Source organism: Cherax quadricarinatus, chromosome 44 (genome assembly GCF_038502225.1).
Source record: "Cherax quadricarinatus isolate ZL_2023a chromosome 44, ASM3850222v1, whole genome shotgun sequence".
Taxonomy (NCBI): domain Eukaryota; kingdom Metazoa; phylum Arthropoda; class Malacostraca; order Decapoda; family Parastacidae; genus Cherax; species Cherax quadricarinatus.
Window position 1 is genome coordinate 4971605 of NC_091335.1, and position 22367 is coordinate 4993971.

Here is a 22367-nt window from a genome sequence, read left to right on the forward strand (position 1 = left end):
ACATAATCACTAGCTACGCTAATTAAGTTTATTTAGATGGCCCGTGGTCTGGTAGGTAATGCCCTTGCTTCATACGAGTGTCCGTGGTTCAATCCCTGGCACAGGTGGAAACATATTTGGGTGTGTTTCCTTTACACCTGCTGTCCCCGTTCAACTAGCAAGCAAGTAGGTACCTGGGTGTTAGCTGACTGGTGTGGGTCACATCTGGGGAAAAAGATTGAGGACCCTAATGGAAATAAGACAGTCCCTCGATGACGCACTGCTTTTCTCAAGTTATCCTGGGTGGCTAACTCTCTGGGGTTAAAATCCATACAGTCTTATCTTGTCTTACATAGTAATACATAATTTACCCTGGATAACCAAAAAAAGTCAACTGATTATTATTATTATTATAATAATCAAAAAGAAGCGCTAAACCACAAGGGCTATACAGCAAAAGTCCTTTAACTTTAATATCTAGTGGGGCATATATTTTTTCGTAATCATACAAGTCTGATAAAGTTCTAACACCACATAAATCCTAAATTAAAAAAAAAATCATCAATATGAAGAAAACAGAAGTATTTTGTTCTTTAAATGATGCTACAACCTTTCATCGTCTCGTATTTATCCCCAAGTGCAGCTCCACTACTGAGGATCAAGAGCCCTTCACCAGCATCAAGAAATTCAATATGAGGGGGACGGGGGTTGAAGGAAAAGTTGAAACGTATGAAAATTCTGACTATTAAATGAGATAAATATCCAACATGGCTGACGGTGGATCAGCTGATCAAAACATTCTCCACTCCCACTCCCGCCATATTTTACCTAATTTACGTGATTTTCATGTCTCTACTACGACGAAATAGCATTTACTTCGTACCTGCAACACCTGACTTAACAGTGAGAGGCCGTGAGGGGCAGATTTTGGCCATGGTGGTGGTGGTGAGGACAGGAGGCTGGCTGGCCACAACCTCCACTTGCTGCCCATCAACTACACCCGGGATAATATTTCTCAGTCCTCCAGCCACTGCCTGGGACGTGCCCTTCAGGGTAGGGGCAAGCTGCCCACTCCTGCCAATATAAGACAACATATTGGTGGTAGGATGATGAGGAGCGGTTGTGCCGGTCTGGGGTAGAGGCTGGCTGACACTACCCGGCCTCAGCCGGACCTCAAACATATGAAACGCAACACTTAATTCGCCTTAATTTTATAAATAATAATCTTACAAATCAACAAATTTCATTTCTATAAAGTGAAGTGGAGTAGATTATGCAATTAGGGTAATTGGCATATATAAATTACCTTTATAGAGCCTCTTATTGTGGAAATAAGTTACTTTTTTTTTTGGGGGGGGGGGGTAGTATTTAGGTACAGGTGCATATAAATAGTCACACAAATTATCATGCATTGTAGCATATGTGCAAATTATCTAGGATAACCCAAAATAAAATCAGACATAGTGACTTATTTCCATTGGGGTCATGGTAGGTAATTTACACTAAGTATGATAATTGTACTTATGTGTACCATACATGTGTACCTAAATCAACATATTTACAAGTACATGATACAAACAATATCGATATAGACCGAGCTCACATCAAGAAAAATACATATACCTTTACGATTAGTATGTAAAGGTAAGCGTTAGATAAGATAAGATAAGATTTCGTTCGGATTTTTAATCCCCGGAGGGTTAGCCACCCAGGATAACCCAAGAAAGTCAGTGCGTCATCGAGGACTGTCTAACTTATTTCCATTGGGGTCCTTAATCTTGTCCCCCAGGATGCGACCCACACCAGTCGACTAACACCCAGGTACCTATTTGCTGCTAGGTGAACAGGACAATAGGTGTAAGGAAACATGTCGGAATTTCCACCCGCCGGGAATCGAACCCGGGCCCTCCGTGTGTGAAGCGGGAGCTTTAGCCACCAGACCACCGGGCCATAAACCCATAAGGATTATAACAAGAAAATTTTTAAGAATCCCAAAGGAGATAAGTCATTTCTTTACTTTTTTTGAGGTTATCCTAGGTCATGTACACTTGTAAACATCTAAAATTGTGTACTGTACTAAATAGACTTACTTCCATACCCTAGGTAAGTCTACATAATATAATAAATAATAATTAATAATAATCTTTGTTTCTACAGGTACAGCGACACAGCTTACACAAACCTAGAGATAAATTACACCTTAATGATCCTCAAGCTTCATATCTCGGCCACCAAACAATGTAACTGGTTGATAATGGTGGTCCAGGAGGGAAGTATTTGTGTGGATGGGAGGGAAGGTCAGCCATCAGTTGTGTGGTGACCACCAAACATTTAGGTTGTCAAAGGTGGTGGTAGAGGTTATATGGTATTCATCTAGGTGCCCAAATGATGGTCTTACATATATCTTCCGTTGTTGTGGTAATGGTGAGTATTATGATGGTGATGGGTGAGAGCTAACGTACTCTGGGGGGAGAAGAATGGGTGTCTAAAATGCTAGACCCATTACATATATTGTTCAGGTACCTTGACTGAACATATTGGGAAGCGTCATGTAGAGAAATATGGGGCCTTACTGTTTTGGGTTTTATATAAAATAACTATGACCCTTTTTATCTAGATAAACTTTTTTTGGAATGGATGGGGATTTAAAGATTCTGCGGGTTCTTTTCAGTTATTTGTAGTTTTTCTTTACCTAACAAAGGGAGAGGTAGGGGTACTAATCTTGTTATTTACAGGGGTTCAATCCTCCACGGTGGCCTCGTTCAGAGACATAATCTGTGGAAATTGTCATATCTGGACTTAAGTGATGTATATCCCGTATTTATACGAAAATGCTAATGTTGCTCCTAAAGAAAGTTATCGTTGCCCCTTTCCCCAGCCTGGTATGTTTATGTAGGTACAAGTACACTTGTAAAATTATCATGTATAATGTAAATTGCCTAGGATAACCCAAAAAAAGTAGCTCTTTGCCATTGGGCTGAAGATTGTACTCTTCGAAGCCCAATTACTCTATACAGGCTCGGAACAATTTCCCTTTGTAGGTTTAGAGCTTCTTTTTGACTATAATCTGAAAATTTTCCGGATGTGAAGGCGATGAGGATGGGTTAAGGGGAAGTCATTCTAGAGGTGGCAGTTCTGTAGTTTTCAGACTGGACTCAATCTTTAGTATTAAAAATTTAGGCTCTTTGCTTGGCTCTTTTCTTTTCCTTTTAATAAGATTTCGCTTGCTCGGCAGAACTCAAAATTTGCTAAATTATTGCAGTCTGTCTCGTCTGCAGTGAATATCCTAAAAAACAAAATCCCAAACATATACCGAACTTGCCGACTTCTGGCCAACTCGTTTTCGGTCTGGTTAATAGAATGAGTAGCTGTTTGCCGAGTAATCTGCAAGGATATTAAATTAGGCGATAGATATATTGTAATTTTAGTAGCAAATACACAACCCGCGCATAGAATGCATTAAACTTTAAAAAAGTTTCGATCTGACTTAGACCATTAACTTTTAATTTACTAGCAAATTTCTCTGCTCTGTAGGTAACTTTAATATAGTGTTGTGGAATATTTACTGTATATTCACTTCAGTCCTACTAAAGTGTGTTTTATAGTGTTTGCCCGGAGTACTGCTGCAGACCCACACCCATCCATCACCTTACTCTGGGGGTGACCCAAACAAAGAACCATATTTGCAACCACAACAACTCCAACCACAACAGCAACTCCAACCAAACATAAAGCCAGTGGACTCGACTATAGCCGTGCATGGTAAGTTTCTTTAGATTCGTAAATCGTGTAGTTTTTAGTTCAGCATTTGTGTAGACTGTTAATCTTTCTGCTGGGAAAACTTAGTCCTAACTCTGCCGTTCCACCGTTTTTTAGGTGGGCAGAACGAAGGGTGGGCGCCAGTAGGTAGCCCTGTTCACCCTTCGGGTAGGGGAGACCTGCTGACTGAACCACGGAAAAGGCGGGTGGATGAAACATTGGTTCAGTGCGTGAAGACTCACATGCTGGTAACTTTCAAGTAAGTTCTCGGTTTTAATAAACTGAAAGGGAGAGATGCAGGGTTAGTGCCTTGGGAAATCTTCCCCCTCCCCACCCCAAAATGGGGTAGTTACCTGGGGAAAATGCCTGGCTAAAATCTTCGGCAGTGATGGGGAAATTGAGTTTGCTCACACTGGGGTAAAAAAAAAAACTACAGAATTTATTTGTAAAGTTTTAATGAGGCAAACCTTTCAGTGCTACCCATTGATTCTGTTAGATTAGTGCAAAATGGGCTTTAAACGTTGTAGCAAGGATGGTTTACCTGGAGAGAGTTCTGGGGGTCAACGCCCCCGCGGCCCGGTCTGTGACCAGGCCTCCTGGTGGATCAGAGCCTGATCAACCAGGCTGTTGCTGCTGGCTGCACGCAAACCAACGTACGAGCCACAGCCCGGCTGATCAGGAACTGACTTTAGGTGTTTGTCCAGTGCCAGCTTGAAGACTGCCAGGGGTCTGTTGGTAATCTCCCTTATGTATGCTGGGAGGCAGTTGACCAGTCTCGGGCCCCTGACACTTATTGTATGGTCTCCTAACGTGCTAGTGACACCCCTGCTTTTCATTGGGGGGATGTTGCATCGTCTGCCAAGTCTTTTGCTTTCGTTGCGAGTGATTTTCGTGTGCAAGTTCGGTACTAGTCCCTCTAGGATTTTCCAGGTGTATATAATCATGTATCTCTCCCGCCTGCGTTCCAGGGAATACAGGTTCAGGAACCTCAAGCACTCCCAGTAATTGAGGTGTTTTATCTCCGTTATGCGTGCCGTGAAGGTTCTCTGTACATTTTCTGGGTCAGCAATTTCACCTGCTTTGAAAGGTGCTGTTAGTGTGCAGCAATATTCCAGCCTAGATAGAACAAGTGACCTGAAGAGTGTCGTCATGGGCTAGGCATCCCTAGTTTTGAAGGTTCTCATTATCCATCCTGTCATTTTTCTAGCAGATGCGATTGATACAATGTTATGGTCCTTGAAGGTGAGATCCTCTGACATGATCACTCCCAGGTCTTTGACGTTGGTGTTTCGCTCTATTTTGTGGCCAGAATTTTTGTACTCTGATGAAGATTTAATTTCCTCGTGTTTGCCATATCAGAGTAATTAAAAAAAATCTCTTCGTTAAACTTCATATTGTTTTCTGCAGCCCACTGAAAGATTTGGTTGATGTCCGCCTGGAGCCTTGCAGTGTCTGCAATGGAAGACACTGTCATGCAGATTCGGGTGTCATCTGCAAAGGAAGACACGGTGCTGTGGCTGACATCCTTGTCTGTCAGATATGAGGATGAGGAACAAGATGGGAGCTAGTACTGTGCCTTGTGGAACAGAGCTTTTCACCGTAGCTGCCTCGGACTTTACTCTGTTGACTACTATGTTCTGTTAGTGAGGAAATTATAGATCCATCGACCGACTTTTCCCGTTATTCCTTTAGTACGCATTTTGTGCGCTATTACGCCATGGTCACACTTGTCGAAGGCTTTTGCAAAGTCTGTATATATTACATCTGCATTCTTTTTGTCTTCTAGTGCATCTAGGACCTTGTAGTGATCCAATAGTTGAGACAGACAGGAGCGACCTGTTCTAAACCCATGTTGCCCTGGGTTGTGTAATTTTTTTTTATATTTATTTAAAAACTTTACAGCTTAATATTAAATAAAGATATAAAATGGGTACAGTAGGATCCTCAATCCTACAGAACATACACTAACAAGTTTTAACAACACATTGTAATTGACATATGAGGTTACCCATATACTCACAAAATTTTTCCATATAACATACTACTATAATATAAACAATATAAACTATATAACTATATCAAAAGCAATATACTCAGATCACAACATAATTGAGGTTCAGACATGTATGCGTGGAGCCCCAGACCGACATAATGAGACTAGTCACGAGGGAGCATTCACCAAATTCAACTTCAATAACAAGAACATAAAGTGGGACCAAGTAAACCAAGTCCTAACCGATATAAGCTGGGAAGATGTACTAAGCAACACAGACCCCAACGTATGCCTAGAACAGATTGACTTGGTGGCACTCGATGTATGCACAAGGCTTATTCCTCTAAGAAAAAGGAGGAGTACATGTAAAATAGAAAGACAGGCGATCCCTTTACAGGCGACGGAAAAGAATAACAGAGCGGCTAAAAGAGGTCAATATATCTGAAATGCGTAGGGAGACACTGGTCAGAGAAATAGCAAGCATCGAACTTAAGCTAAAGGAATCTTATAGGAGTCAGGAATCGCGGGAAGAACTAAAAGCCATAAATGAAATCGAAAGAAACCCAAAGTATTTCTTCTCCTATGCCAAATCAAAGTCGAGAACAACATCCAGTATTGGGCCCCTACTTAAACAAGATGGGTCCTACAAAGATGACAGCAAGGAAATGAGTGAGCTACTCAAGTCCCAATATGACTCAGTTTTTAGCAAGCTGCTAAACAGACTGAGTCGAAGATCAAAACGAATTTTTTGAGAGCCACAAAATTTGGTTAACACAAGCCTATCCGATGTTATCCTGACGCCAAATGACTTCGAACAGGCGATAAATGACATGCCCATGCACTCTGCCCCACGGCTAGACTCGTGGAACTCCGTATTCATCAAGAACTGCAAGAAGCCCCTATCACGAGCCTTTACCATCCTATGGAGAGGGAGCATGGACACGGGGGTCGTCCCACAGTTACTAAAAACAACAGACATAGCCCCACTCCACATAGGGGGCAGTAAAGCAACAGCAAAGAACTACAGACCGATAGCACTAACATCCCATATCACAAAAATCTTTGAAAGGGTCCTAAGAAGAAAGATCACCACCCATCTAGAAACCCATCAGTTACACAACCCAGGGCAACATGGGTTTAGAACAGGTCGCTCCCGTCTGTCTCAACTATTGGATCACTACGACAAGGTCCTAAATGCACTAGAAGATAAAAAGAATGCAGATGTAATATATACAGACTTTGCAAAACCTTCGACAAGTGTAACCATGGCGTAATTGCGCACAAAATGCGTGCTAAGGGATAACAGGAAAAGTCGGTCGATGGATCTATAATTTCCTCACTAACAGAACACAAGAGTAGTCGTCAACAGAGTAAAGTCCGAGGCAGCTACGGTGAAAAGCTCTGTTCCACAAGGCACAGTACTCGCTCCCATCTTGTTCCTCATCCTCATATCCGACATAGACAAGGATGTCAGCCACAGCACCGTGTCTTCCTTTGCAGATGACACCCGAATCTGCACGAGTGTCTTCCATTGCAGACACTGCAAGGCTCCAGGCGGACATCAACCGAATCTTTCAGTGGGCTGCAGAAAACAATATGAAGTTCAACGATGAGAAATTTCAATTACTCAGATATGGTAAACACGAGGAAATTAAATCTTCATTAGAGTACAAAACAAATTCTGGCCAAAAAATAGAGCGAAACACCGACGTCAAAGACCTGGGAGTGATCATGTCGGAGGATCTCACCTTCAAGGACCATAACATTGTATCAATCGCATCTGCTAGAAAAGTGACAGGATGGATAATGAGAACCTTCAAAACTAGGGAGGCCAAGCCCATGATGACACTCTTCAGGTCACTTGTTCTATCTAGGCTGGAATATTGCTGCACACTAACAGCACCTTTCAAAGCAGCTGAAATTGCTGACCTAGAAAATGTACAGAGAACCTTCACGGCGCGCATAACGGAGATAAAACACCTCAATTACTGGGAGCGCTTGAGGTTCCTGAACCTGTATTCCCTGGAACGCAGGCGGGAGAGATACATGATTATATACACCTGGAAAATCCTAGAGGGACTAGTACCGAACTTGCACACGAAAATAACTCGCTACGAAAGCAAAAGACTTGGCAGACGATGCAACATCCCCCCAATGAAAAGCAGTGGTGTCACTAGCACGTTGAGACCATACAATAAGTGTCAGGGGCCAGAGACTGTTCAACTGCCTCCCAGCATACATAAGGGGGATTACCAACAGACCCCTGGCAGTCTTCAAGCTGGCACTGGACAAGCACCTGAAGTCGGTTCGTGACCAGCTGGGCTGTGGCTCGTACGTTGGTTTGCGTGCAGCCAGCAGCAACAGCCTGGTTGATCAGGCTCTGATCCACCAGGAGGCCTGGTCACAGACCGGGCCGCGGGGGCGTTGACCCCCGGAACTCTCTCCAGGTAAACTCCAGGTAATATAAACTATATCAACTATATAATCCTTTCAGATTTGTATAGTTAACATACTATGACTGACATGCCGCCATGGTCACACTTGTCGAAGGCTTTTGTAAAGTCTGTATATATTACATCTGCATTATTTTTGTCTTCTAGTGCATCTAGGACCTTGTCCTAGTGATCCAATAGTTGAGACAGACAGGAGCGACCTGTTCTAAACCCATGTTGCCCTGGGTTGTGTAACTGATGGGTTTCTAGATGGGTGGTGATCTTGCTTCTTAGGACCCTTTCAAAGATTTTTATGATATGGGATGTTAGTGCTATTGGTCTGTAGTTCTTTGCTGTTGCTTTACTGCCCCCTTTGTGGAGTGGGGCTATGTCTGTTGTTTTTAGTAACTGAGGGACGACCCCCGTGTCCATGCTCCCTCTCCATAGGATGGTAAAAGCTCGTGATAGGGGCTTCTTGCAGTTCTTGATGAACAGAGTTCCACGAGTCTGGCCGTGGGGCAGAGTGCATGGGCATGTCATTTATCGCCTGTTCGAAGTCATTTGGCGTCAGGATAAAATCAGATAGGCTTGTGTTAACCAAATTCTGTGGCTCTCTCATAAAAAATTCATTTTGATCTTCGACTCAGTCTGGTTAGCGGCTTGCTAAAAACTGTCATATTGGGACTTGAGTAGCTCACTCATTTCCTTGCTGTCATCTGTGTAGGACCCATCTTGTTTAAGTAGGGGCCCAATACTGGACGTTGTTCTCGATTTTGATTTGGCATAGGAGAAGAAATACTTTGGGTTTCTTTAGATTTCATTTATGGCTTTTAGTTCTTCCCGCGATTCCTGACTCCTATAAGATTCCTTTAGCGTAAGTTCGATGCTTGCTATTTCTCTGACCAGTGTCTCCCTACGCATTTCAGATATATTGACCTCTTTTAGCCGCTCTGTTATTCTTTTCCGTCGCCTGTAAAGGGAGCGTCTGTCCCTTTCTATTTTACATCTACTTTTTCTTAGAGGAATAAGCCTTGTGCATACATAGTGCCACCGAGTTAATCTGTTCTAGGCATAAGTTGGGGTCTGTGTAGTATATCTTCCCAGCTTATATCAGTTAGGATTTGGTTTACTTGGTCCCACTTTGTTTTTGTTATTGGTGGAGGCAGTGAAGATGTGAATGGAGCATAAATTAAGATATAATTTTTAGGGCGGATGTTGCCCACCCATAAGATGAACAAGAGAGGATTAGGAAGTCATGAATAGGGGGAGGGGGAGGCAGCATCGTATTGTAGATTGGAGGGTTTGGGGGGGGGGGAGATCTTAAATATCCAGAATGTGTTACTTAGGAGTTAAATTATGTATTGCGTACTAAAGCAAGTTAACATTTATGAAGGCTTCAGGAGAAAGATTGATTGACTTTAATCTTGGAAGTGGTTAGTGCCTGCACTCTGGAAGGATAACTTTGTAAATAAATTGTTTGCTCTTCCGAAAACACTATTGAATAAAGCTTTAAAAACAGGTGTGACACTATTAAAAGTTTAATTTTTAAATCTCAGGTTCTCCGCGCCCTTCTCTGGCTACATCTATCCTCACCGGCATTTCACAGAGTGCCTCCTCTTCCGGGGCCAAAATTCCCGAGAGGCGAACTTAGAGCTCAAACATGGAACTTGCGGTGATCAGGAGAACAGAATTTCCCACCAGGGAAGGACATACCTTGACCCTATCATAGAGGCAAGTATACTGACTAATACACCCCCATCCCCTCCCTCCAGGACTAATACATTGTTGCCGTGAACTTGGGTAGTAGGTACGTACTCGTAATGTCATTTCCGTATACTAAATATTCCTCGTTACTGCATGCCGTGAGGTGTTGCAGTACCCAAGACGGAGGAAAATGTGTGCCTGGAGAAGGAAAGTAGCAAAAATCCTTTTACAAACAGCCCTGCCCATAAAGGTTTTTGAAATAGGCCTAACGGTGTTGACAAACCCGCAGTTATCTCCTTTTCGCCAAACTCCATTACTGCCTACTTTATATTTGTTAGAAGTTAAAAAAAAGGGGGGGGGTGGAATGGTAGGTACTAGGAATCGAATCGAAGACGACGAGAGCTGTCGTGAGATGGGAAGGAAGAAGGATAAGGAAGGATGGAAATAACTGGAAAAGGATGGGAAAAGGAGGAATCAAGGCAAGTGACCCAACCACTTTGGGACATGTGGTACCGAAGTACTCGAGGCGTAGATGGAGAGGCTTGAATGATGTCGTACTAGGATTGGTAAGGGAAAGGCAGCTCAGATTTTGCTGTGGAAGAGCACTCGTCCCCTTATCCTCTCGTGACCCGTCATTACAGTTTCTGCTCAGCACTGTCAAGTTTTCCAGGAATACTTTCAATTACTTTAAATATTTTAATAGTTAAGTTTTAAAATTCTATTAAGATTTCTGCAAAGTTGCTTGAAGGTAGCCAACAAGATCAGCTCTGAATAGCTACTCAGAGTATACCCGGAAGGTATTACAGGGGTCAACGCCCCCGCGGCCCAGTCTGTGATCAGGCCTCGCGGTGGATACAGGCCTGATCTACCAGGCCGTTACTGCTGGCCTCACGCAGACCAAAGTACGAACCACAGCCCGACTGGTTAGGTACTGACTTTAGATGGCATACATAAGGAAGATTACCAATAGACCCCTGGAAGACAGCCAGGGGTCTATTGGTAATCCCCCTTATGTATGCTGGGAGGCAGTTGGACAGTCTTGGGACCCCCAACACTTGTGTTGTCTCAACTTATTCATGGCACCCCTACTTTTCATTGGGGGAAGGGGGGGTAGGATGTTGCACTGCCTGCAAAGTCTTTTCCTTTCGTAGGAGTGATTTGTGTGTGCAGATTCTAGACTAAGCCGTCTAGAAATTTCTGAAGTGTATATTTTCGTGCATCTTTCTCGCTTGCTTTCCAAGGAGTACAGGTAAAGGGACTTAAACCGTTCCCAGTAATTTAGGTGCTTTGTCGTACTTGTACGTGCGGAGAAAGTTCTCTGTATAGTATACTGTCTGCAATTTCACCTGCCTTGAAAGAGGCAGTTAGTGTACAGCAATATTCCAGCCTAGAGAGAACAATCAGTTTGAAGAGAATAATCATGGGCTTGGTATCCCAAGTTTTGAAGATTCTCATTATCCATCCTATCATTTTCCTAGCAGATGTAGTTGATACTTTGTGATCTTATGAAAGAGATCCTCTGACACTACCACTCCCAGGCCCTTCACACAATTTTTTCGCTCTTTTGTGTGGTTGGATTTTTAATAATCCGATCCAACTTTAATTTCCAAGTTTTCCATAGCGGAGTAATTTAAATTTGTCTTCATTGAACTCGTATTGTTTTCTGGGGATGGTAGTGTAAATGAGGTTTGAATTGAGATAATCCAAGGTAAGACAGGCTCGCAGCCTGTAAATTAGTGTTAAAATATTGGCTCACAGCATCGGCTGATGGTCCAGTGGGAGGCTGACATCGTATGTGAAGATGACTCGAGTGTTATCGTCCGCTGTGACAGACCAGATGACTATAACAAGACAGTGACGTGGAACCTGGAGACCAGGAACTTGGTAGCCACCTTGGAGAGATCCACACATCCTGGTGGGTCCACGTTTATTCATTAGTTTTCTTTTAAGTTTGTTAAATCTACGTTAAAACGTGGTTGGCTGTGAGCTATTTTTTTGTGGTGTAGTGAAAGTTGGTTCCAGAATAGTAGTAATTTAAAAATACCTCTTTATTTAATTTCATAAATCTGTATTTTTTGGTATATGGGGAAAAATATTTTAAATTGCTAACAACTTTCAACTTTAGGCTATAGTTTTATTAATAGATTCCTAACAAGCCTATATGGATTAATGTAATTACCGAGTTTCTATTAAAATCTAATGTGTGACTACAGGCCCCAAGATGTGGATGGAGATCCAGGTAGGAGAAGGTCCCACCGCCCCGCCTCTCTCAGACGAGATCGTGTACATTGGTGATGTTCTCACCTTGGTTTTCACCCTCTCCGATAATGTCTACTGGTTTGACTCTAATATCCTCTCTTGCTATGCAGTGGACGGTAAGTGTAGAAGTTTAGTAAATGTAAGCCGTACAGGTGGGTTTTAATTAAATGCCAGTTAAAAGCAGTCTTAGTCTGTCCAAAAGAGATAGCTTGCTCAGTGCTAGCGATTTTGAAATCTGTTGTTAAATAACACGCACAAAATTAAATGGTTTTACCGATTCCCACAATGCCCTGTGCAAAAAAAATTCTTTCATACAGCACACCTACAGGGCAATATAAAAAAGTAAACCTAACCAGGCAGATGGGAACCATTTTTGGAGGGCCTATAACAGTATGCTTTTCAGTTTAATTTACCTGAAGTAAAAAAATTATAGAAGATAAAGGTACATATCTGGCATGTAATTTAAGTACATAGTGTAAAATGCATCTTACCGAGCCTAAGAGCCAATTAAGATTAGATTATAATTTACTATTTACTAAACTTAAGGTTTTTTGGGATTTATAATACTTACCCAAGGTAGTTGATCAACAATAATAGGTATAGATATTACGGACCCTTGTTAATTGACAGCTGTTAGCTAGCGGTTAAATTAGCTCGTTAATTCAATGTTACAAAAGGTAACATTGAAAGTAAATTTAAAATTCGTTGAAAGCCAAGCCTAAAAGTGACATGAAATAACATCATGGAATTAATTTGTTTTAATCAGAATTCTTAAAACTTGGTTCGCCTGGGTCCCCCCCCCTCTTAAATTAGATTTGACTATTTTAATTCTTTAAATTGCAGTTTTTTATCCACTTTATTAATATAACATAATTTTTCAGGTGGGGAAGAAATAAAACAAATAGAATGGGACTCTCAACAAATTGCTGCTAGATCTCGGGTATACAGCGGAGAGACGACTGTTATAGAAGATGGTTGTTCTGTGAAGCCTAAAATATTCTCTCACTTCCTGAAAGAAAAGCACACCAGGCCCAATGGAGACCTGGTTACTTTACATTATGCCCACTTCAAGGTAAAGTTCATTAAAATTCAGAACTGAATGTAAAGCTGGTTGTTTCACCTCCGGAGATATAGGTTAAGGTGTCAAAACAATGGAGTTCTCTGCTTGCAAATCATTAAAAGCTTTTCGGAAGCTCCTGGGAGTTCCATTTGAAATGAATAGCAAATATCATAGGAGCAAATTAAAAGAACTGGTAAATTGCTGCATTGTAGGAGGGGAGGGGGGGATTCTTAATGCCCAATAGGGTTGTCTGCACAAGCTTGTTAGAATGGAAGCAGGAGACAGTGTCATGATTAGAATGTCTCGCAGATACGCTTGTAATATAACTGAAGGTGGGTTGAGTTTTCCTGAAAGAATGAGGGCAAAATAAAATACAAAAAATAGGGAGTAGACGAGGATAGTGGTATCCATATTGGGAAGTTAGAATTAGTCGCGGATAAGCAGGTTTGTGGTAATCTTCGAAGAGAATTAAGTTTGGCAATGAGAATTAAAATGCCTGTAGGGAATATAGGAAACATTAGCATTCTTTTTGGAAGAATTTAGGATACCGGGGATAAAATAGCAAATTTTCCCTATGGTTATACTAAGGGGTTCCCCGTGATAGGGAGCCTTCACGTAGTGTTTTATTGCTAAAATTGTTTAGGATCCCAGTGGAATCTTTCTAATAAATTTGCAGGCTTTCAGATTTCCAACATCGCTGAAGATAGTTATACAGTGCAGTGTTCAGGTGTGCTACAAACAGTGTCCTGAACCACCACCTTGCCAGTGAGCTTACTTTTACAGAAGTTTCTGTACATGGAATGTGACAAGTCTGACAGCTTTCAAAATTATCAGGTCAATTCTGGAATAACTTGGTATTAATATTTTAAACTTTCCCAGCGAGGCTTACCACCCGAGGACTTTTGACGCACAGCAGCGGAAGCGTCGCCAGGCTGAAGCAGCAGCATCCCAGGACGGCGCTCACGAGCTTGATCAAGTACAGCTCTACCGCTCCCTTGATGTCTACCTAGCAGAGGAAGGTGGTGAAAAAAGTTAGTTTACTTTAAACCCAATGTTTTACCAAACTCAAAATACGTAGAGAACTACGTATGCTGAATATATAGTAAAGGGCAGTTTCATAAGGAGGGGGGGGGGGAAGAGGCGGCAGAAATTTGTAGGTGCAGTAATGAAAAATTTTAAATGGGCGTTGACCTAAGCCTTGGACAGATGAAGGGAAAGACAGGTTTAGGGAAGTGTAAGTTTTTTTTTTTTTAACAGTTGGGTACATTTTCAGTGTGATGCTATAAGATAATGGGTAGTTTGTCTAGCTCCTTAGGGAAGGTTCCTTGACGCTAGTGAGCGGCTCTTGACCTAGGGAATTTGGATCTGTGCTCCAGTTCCCTGAATTGAATCTGAACACCTTCCATCCCCCCCCCACCTCCACAGGCGCTGTATAATCCCTACGGGTTTAGCGCTCCCCACGATTATAATTCACTATCACGTAGGATGGATTTCTGAGTTTAAATCAGCCAGGCTGAGGTGGAAGACTTCGTTGGGATAAGCTTAGCTTTTCACAGCTGGAATTAAAACTTGTGCAATACTGTATTAGTGGTGGCATAAGACACTAGGAAAACAGCTAGTGGTGGGTGTGACAGTTGGGGGGGGGGGAGGCTTGGAGCAGATAGTGGGAGAGTTAAATCAGTGTGTGGAGAAAGAACCTGCTTTGAGAGCAGTTAAGTATGGCGTTAAGGAAATTCATGGTAGTTCGTAGGGAGTTGTTAGTGGGGGAAGGGTTTAGGATTTAATAGCAGTTAAATTAGCTAGGCAAGTCTAGCAAGTTTATTCAGGTATACATAATAGTTACACAGATTATCATACATAGCAGCGCGTGTAGAGAACCTAGGATAACCCAAAGTCAGATTGACTTTTTCCATTGGGGTCCGGAAAGATTTCGGGCAACATTTACTTAAATCTTTACGCTCAGCTGTGCTTGTCAATGTGAATTCTGATCAGAGGGTAAGAGCCACTGCTTATTACATATTTTCACTTTTTCCAGAGATACCTGTAAATTCGCCAGTTGTGGCACAAGCGCTGGAAGAATATTGCTACAGCCCAACACTCTACTACTCTACTGTAATAGGACTAGTCTGTGTGATTGTAGTACTTGTGGTATTTGTTGTTTTAATTTGTTGGAAAGATAGAATAATGCCCAGAACTTCCTTTTATACGCCCACCAAACCTCTAAAATAATGGATTCCTGGAACTCTGTATGTAAAACTAAAGTGTGGTTGGATTTTAATTTAAGTAACGCTAATTGTCTTCATACAAATGTAAATTATTGTAGAATGATTTTAGTTACCACAATAAATTCTGAATAAATTTCGCTTGCTTGTCCAACTGCTTCCTTTTCAGTTTTCTAATAACTTGGCATGCTATTAATGAATAAAATAATCACTTCAGTTTGTCTTGTTTTAAGTGAACTAAACTAGTCTTGTAATTATTTTAATTACAAATTCATAAATATTTCCTGTAACTGCAAATAAAACTTTATGCCCAGCGACACCTCAATGGAGGTTCCTTGATGCTGGTGAGAGGTGAGGGTCTCTTGATGTAGGGTATTGTATCTGTGCTCAAATTCCCTAAATGCCTTCCGCCCTCTCCCAACACAGGCTCTATAATCCCTACGAGTTTAGCGCTCCCCCATGATAATACGCCCGGCGATGGCTTACAGTAATAATCTGGTGAGAATAGTATACATAATCGTAAGAGCTTCCCATCTTATTTTTACTACAGCTGTATGACCAATACAATATGGTTTTCGAAGGTCTATATTGCAGTAGCATGAAAAACCTTTCTAAAGAGTGAACTTGTAGACATGTTACCATTCTTTGGCAAGGGGGGGGGGATATCACTTCCAAAGTGTTTCAAGTGATGTTGATTAATGGCACTTGGAGGTTCTAAAAGTAACTGAACCGAACCTCGCCACGTATCTAACCAAATTACCTCCATTTCACCCAGGTGTTGTATGACCCTTATTTAGCGCTCCACCATGACTGTGTTTGGATGTGTTGTGCTTTGCTGTGCTAATATGTGACTGAAGTATGTGATAAACCCTTCTGGGTTTATCGCATAGTTCTGATTGTAAAAAAAAATAAGTGATATACTTCACGGGCGATTCCTGTAGTCTCTTACTGTCTTGAATTCAAGACTCGGGTTTTCTCTCATTTTAATATCGAAGGATCATAGGTTTTGATGCAGCCTTATTCTACCATGAACGGAAACAACCATAGTGGTAAAATATCTAAAATTATCCTTAATACGTACGTGGTTAACTTAGTTTTACGATTTAAAACTGGTTAAAATTTTAGCTTGATAAATCAGGCTGTGCTCTAAAGGGGCAAGTATTATAGGCCAGACTTGTTACATATAAAATGAAGTAGGATGTTACATAGCAATTTCATCTTAAAATAGACGAGGTGGCATTATAATCAGATTCCAAATTTTTGGCTTTTTTACTAAGACCTAGTCTTAAAACTGTAGGGAACCATACTTTTCCAGAAACTTCAGCATTAATGGTCTGGAGTTAACACCAGACTTTGCGTCCCAGAAAACGCAGCCGCACTAAATAAAAAAAAATAATTGTAATTTTTTTTACATGATGGTAGGATTGCTGGTGTCTTTTGTCTCTCATAAATATGCAAGATTACAGGTACGTCTTGCTACTTCTTACACTTTGGTCACACTACACATACACGTACACATTTATTTATGCACACTCATCTGAGTTTTCTTTGATTTTATCTTAATAGTTCTTGGTCTTATTACTTTTCCTTTTATATCCATGGGGAAGTGGAATAAGAATCTTTCCTCCGTAAGCCATGCGTGTTGTAAAAGTCAACTAAAATGCCGGGAACAATGGGCTAGTAACCCCTTTTCCTGTATAGATTACTAAAAAGAATAAGAAGAAAATTGTCAAAGTGGGAAGTCTGAATGTGCGTGGATGTTGTGCAGATGATAAGAAAGAGATGATTGTGGATGTTATGAATGAGAAGAAACTGGATGTCCTGGCTTTAAGTGAAACAAAGCTGAAGGGGGTGGGAGAGTTTCAATGGAGAGGAATAAATGGGATTAGGTCAGGGGTTTCAAATAGTTAGAGCTAAAGGAGTAAAAATAATGTTGAAGGATAAGCTATGGCAGGAAAAGAGGGACTATAAATGTATTAATTCAAGGATTGTGGAGTAAAATAAAGATTGGATGTGAAAAGTGAGTTATAGTAAGCGTGTATGCACCTGAAGAGAAGTGTAGAGGAGAGATATATATATAGAGAGAGATATATATAGAGAGAGAGAGAGAGAGATATAGAGATATAGAGATATAGAGATATAGAGATAGAGAGATAGAGAGATATAGAGAGATATAGAGAGATATAGAGAGATATAGAGAGATATAGAGAGATATAGAGAGATATAGAGAGATATAGAGAGATATAGAGAGATATAGAGAGATATAGAGAGATATAGAGAGATATAGAGAGATATAGAGAGATATAGAGAGATATAGAGAGATATAGAGAGATATAGAGAGATATAGAGAGATATAGAGAGATATAGAGAGATATAGAGAGATATAGAGAGATATAGAGAGATATAGAGAGATATAGAGAGATATAGAGAGATATAGAGAGATATAGAGAGATATAGAGAGATATAGAGAGATATAGAGAGATATAGAGAGATATAGAGAGATATAGAGAGATATAGAGAGATATAGAGAGATATAGAGAGATATAGAGAGATATAGAGAGATATAGAGAGATATAGAGAGATATAGAGAGATATAGAGAGATATAGAGAGATATAGAGAGATAGATATATAGAGATAGATATATAGAGATAGATATATAGAGATAGATATATAGAGATAGATATATAGAGATAGATATATAGAGATAGATATATAGAGATAGATATATAGAGATAGATATATAGAGATAGATATATAGAGATAGATATATAGAGATAGATATATAGAGATAGATATATAGAGATAGATATATAGAGATAGATATATAGAGATAGATATATAGAGATAGATATATAGAGATAGATATATAGAGATAGATATATAGAGATAGATATATAGAGATAGATATATAGAGATAGATATATAGAGATAGATATATAGAGATAGATATATAGAGATAGATATATAGAGATAGATATATAGAGATAGATATATAGAGATAGATATATAGAGATAGATATATAGAGATAGATATATAGAGATAGATATATAGAGATAGATATATAGAGATAGATATATAGAGATAGATATATAGAGATAGATATATAGAGATAGATATATAGAGATAGATATATAGAGATAGATATATAGAGATAGATATATAGAGATAGATATATAGAGATAGATATATAGAGATAGATATATAGAGATAGATATATAGAGATAGATATATAGAGATAGATATATAGAGATAGATATATAGAGATAGATATATAGAGATAGATATATAGAGATAGATATATAGAGATAGATATATAGAGATAGATATATAGAGATAGATATATAGAGATAGATATATAGAGATAGATATATAGAGATAGATATATAGAGATAGATATATAGAGATAGATATATAGAGATAGATATATAGAGATAGATATATAGAGATAGATATATAGAGATAGATATATAGAGATAGATATATAGAGATAGATATATAGAGATAGATATATAGAGATAGATATATAGAGATAGATATATAGAGATAGATATATAGAGATAGATATATAGAGATAGATATATAGAGATAGATATATAGAGATAGATATATAGAGATAGATATATAGAGATAGATATATAGAGATAGATATATAGAGATAGATATATAGAGATAGATATATAGAGATAGATATATAGAGATAGATATATAGAGATAGATATATAGAGATAGATATATAGAGATAGATATATAGAGATAGATATATAGAGATAGATATATAGAGATAGATATATAGATAGATATATAGAGATAGATATATAGAGATAGATATATAGAGATAGATATATAGAGATAGATATATAGAGATAGATATATAGAGATAGATATATAGAGATAGATATATAGAGATAGATATATAGAGATAGATATATAGAGATAGATATATAGAGATAGATATATAGAGATAGATATATAGATAGATAGATATATAGATAGATAGATAGATAGATAGATAGATAGATAGATAGATAGATAGATAGATAGATAGATAGATAGATAGATAGATAGATAGATAGATAGATAGAGAGAAATGTTGAGTGAATGCGTGGGGAGTTTTGAATAAAGTGTGAGAGTAATGGTGGTTGGGGATTTCAATGCTAAAGTGGGTAAAAATGTTGAGGGAGTAGTAGGTAAATTTGGGGTGCCAGGGGTAAATGTAAATGGGGAGTCTTTAATTGAGCTATGTGTAGAAAGAGATTTGGTAAAAAGTAATACATATTTTATGAAAAATAGGATAAATATAAAAGGTATGTAGCACGTAATGAAAATAGTTTTAGATTATGTATTGGTGGATAAAAGGTTGATGGGTAGGCTCCAGGATGTACATGTTTATAGAGGGGCAACTGATATATCGGATCATTTAGTTGTAGCTACAGTTAGAGTAAGAGGTAGATGGGAAAAGAGGAAGGTGGCAACAAGTAAGAGGGAGGTGAAAGTGTATAAACTAAGGGAGGAGGAAGTTCGGGTGAGATATAAGCGACTATTGGCAGAAAGGTGGGCTAGTGCAAAGATGAGTAGTGGGGGGGTTGAAGAGGGTTGGAATAGTTTTAAAAATGCAGTATTAGAATGTGGGGCAGAAGTTTGTGGTTATAGGAGGGTGGGGGCAGGAGGAAAGAGGAGTGATTGGTGGAATGATGAAGTAAAGGGTGTGATAAAAGAGAAAAAGGTAGCTTACGAGAGGTTTTTACAAAGCAGTGTTATAAGAAGAGCAGAGTATATGGAAAGTAAAAGAAAGGTGAAGAGTGGTGAGAGAGTGCAAAAGGAGAGCAGATGAGAGTGGGAGAGGCACTGTCAAGAAATTTTAATGAAAATAAGAAAAAATTTTGGAGGGAGTTAAAAAAAAGTTAAAGCCTAGGGAAAGTATGGATTTGTCAATTAAAAACAGTAGGGGGAGTTAGTAGATGGGGAGAGGGAGGTATTAGGTAGATGGCGAGAATATTTTGAGGAACTTTTAAGTGTTGAAGAAAGGGAGGCGGTAATTTCATGCACTGGTCAGGGAGGTATACCATCTTTTAGGAGTGAAGAAGAGCAGAATGTAAGTGTGGGAGAGGTACGTGAGGCATTACGTAGAATGAAAGGGGGTAAAGCAGCTGGAACTGATGGGATCATGACAAATGTTAAAAGCAGGGGGGGATATAGTGTTGGAGTGGTTGGTACTTTTGTTTAATGTATGAAAGAGGGGAAGGTACCTAGGGATTGGCGGAGAGCATGTATAGTCCCTTTATATAAAGGGAAAGGGGACAAAAAGAGATTGTAAAAATTATAGAGGAATAAGTTTACTGAGTATACCAGGAAAAGTATACGGTAGGGTTATAATTGAAAGAATTAGAGTAAGACAGAATGTAGGATTGCGGATGAGCAAGGAGGCTTCAGAGTGGGTAGGGGATGTGTAGATCGTGTTTACATTGAAGCATATATGTGAACAGTATTTAGATAAAGGTAGGGAAGTTTTAATTGCATTTACGGATTTAGAAAAGGCATATGATAGTGGATAGATGAGCAGTGTGGCAGATGTTGCAAGTATATGGAATAGGTGGTAAGTTACTAAATGCTGTAAAGAGTTTTTATGAGGATAGTGAGGCTCAGGTTAGGGTGTGTAGAAGAGAGGGAGACTACTTCCCGGTAAAAGTAGGTCTTAGACAGGGATGTGTAATGTCACCATGGTTGTTTAATATATTTATAGATGGGGTTGTAAAAGAAGTAAATGCTAGGGTGTTCGGGAGAGGGGTGGGATTAAATTATGGGCAATCAAATTCAAAATGGGAATTGACAGTTACTTTTTGCTGATGATACTGTGCTTATGGGAGATTCTAAAGAAAAATTGCAAAGGTTAGTGGATGAGTTTGGGAATGTGTGTAAAGGTAGAAAGTTGAAAGTGAACATAGAAAAGAGTAAGGTGATGAGGGTATCAAATTTAGATAAAGAAAAATTGGATACCAAATTGGGGAGGAGGAGTATGGAAGTGAATGTTTTCAGATACTTGGGAGTTGAAGTGTCGGCGGATGGATTTATGAAGGATGAGGTTAATCATAGAATTGATGAGGGGGGGGGAGGAAAAGGTGAGCGGTGCATTGAGGTAATGTGGAGGCAAAGAAGGGAATGTATGAAAGTATAGTAGTACCAACACTCTTGTATGGGTGTGAAGCTTGGGTGGTAAATGCAGCAGCGAGGAGACGGTTGGAGGCAGTGGAGATGTCCTGTTTAAGGGCAATGTGTGGTGTAAATATTATGCAGAAAATTCGGAGTGTAGAAATTAGCAAAAGGTGTGGAGTTAATAAAAGTATTAGTCAGAGGGCAGAAGAGGGGTTGTTGAGGTGGTTTGGACATTTAGAGAGAATGGATCAAAGTAGAATGACATGGAAAGCTTATAAATCTATAGGGGAAGGAAGGCGAGGTAGGGGTCGTCCTCGAAAGGGTTGGAGAGAGGGGGTAAAGGAGGTTTTGTGGGCGAGGGGCTTGGACTTCCAGCAAGCGTGAGTGAGGGTGTTAGATAGGAGTTAGAGATGAATGGTACTTGGGACCTGACGATCTGTTGGAGTGTGAGAAGGGTAATATTTAGTGAAGGGATTCAGGGAAACCGGTCATTTTCATATGGTCGGACTTTAGTCCTGGAAATGAAGTACAATGCCTGCACTCTAAAGGAGGGGTTTTGGGATATTGGCAGTTTGGAGGGATATATTGTGTATCTTTATACGTATATGCTTCTAAACTGTTGTATTCTGAGCACCTCTGCAAAAACAGTGATAATGTGCGAGTGTGGTGAAAGTGTTGAATGATGATGAAAACATTTTCTCTTTTGGGGATTTTTTCTTTTTTGGGTCACCCAGCCTCTGTGGGAGACGGCCGACTTGTTGGAAAAAAAAAATTTAAGTGTCGAGTCTCTAGTTAATGCATGATTAT

General features: G+C 39.7%; 2 protein-coding genes across 3 annotated transcripts in view; one reads left to right on the forward strand and one right to left on the reverse strand.

The window, feature by feature from the left end:
• Positions 1-1149, reverse strand: part of LOC128697373 (cytochrome b-c1 complex subunit Rieske, mitochondrial-like) — a 10692-nt gene extending 9543 nt beyond the window's left edge. The window contains exon 1 of the mRNA XM_070094007.1: positions 863-1149. Within this exon, the coding sequence (XP_069950108.1) occupies positions 863-1073 (211 nt within the window). The 5' untranslated portion in view covers positions 1074-1149. The remainder of the gene's footprint in view (positions 1-862) is intronic.
• Positions 1150-2243: 1094 nt separating this feature from the next.
• LOC138853958 (uncharacterized) lies at positions 2244-15625 on the forward strand. Of its 2 annotated transcripts, none has more exons than XM_070094009.1 (10): positions 2244-2403; positions 3585-3741; positions 3856-3997; positions 9720-9894; positions 11626-11782; positions 12081-12242; positions 13008-13198; positions 13863-13951; positions 14066-14217; positions 15222-15625. In XM_070094009.1, exons 1-10 carry the CDS (start codon positions 2365-2367, stop codon positions 15413-15415), a joined length of 1458 nt encoding a protein of 485 aa, XP_069950110.1. In that variant the 5' UTR covers positions 2244-2364; the 3' UTR covers positions 15416-15625. The 2 variants fall into 2 exon arrangements, with proteins under 2 accessions (XP_069950110.1, XP_069950111.1); XM_070094010.1 differs by having other exon boundaries at positions 2278-2403; positions 3573-3741.
• Positions 15626-22367: the final 6742 nt, after the last annotated feature.

Excerpts from the sequence above, each read along its gene's own strand:
- LOC138853958 (XM_070094009.1), top strand. The coding sequence starts at position 2,365 with ATGATGGTCTTACATATATCTTCCGTTGTTGTGGTAATG. Across the intron at positions 3,998-9,719 it reads CACATGCTGGTAACTTTCAA|GTTCTCCGCGCCCTTCTCTG; the intron begins GTAAGTTCTCGG and ends TTTAAATCTCAG. Across the intron at positions 13,199-13,862 it reads TACATTATGCCCACTTCAAG|GCTTTCAGATTTCCAACATC; the intron begins GTAAAGTTCATT and ends ATAAATTTGCAG.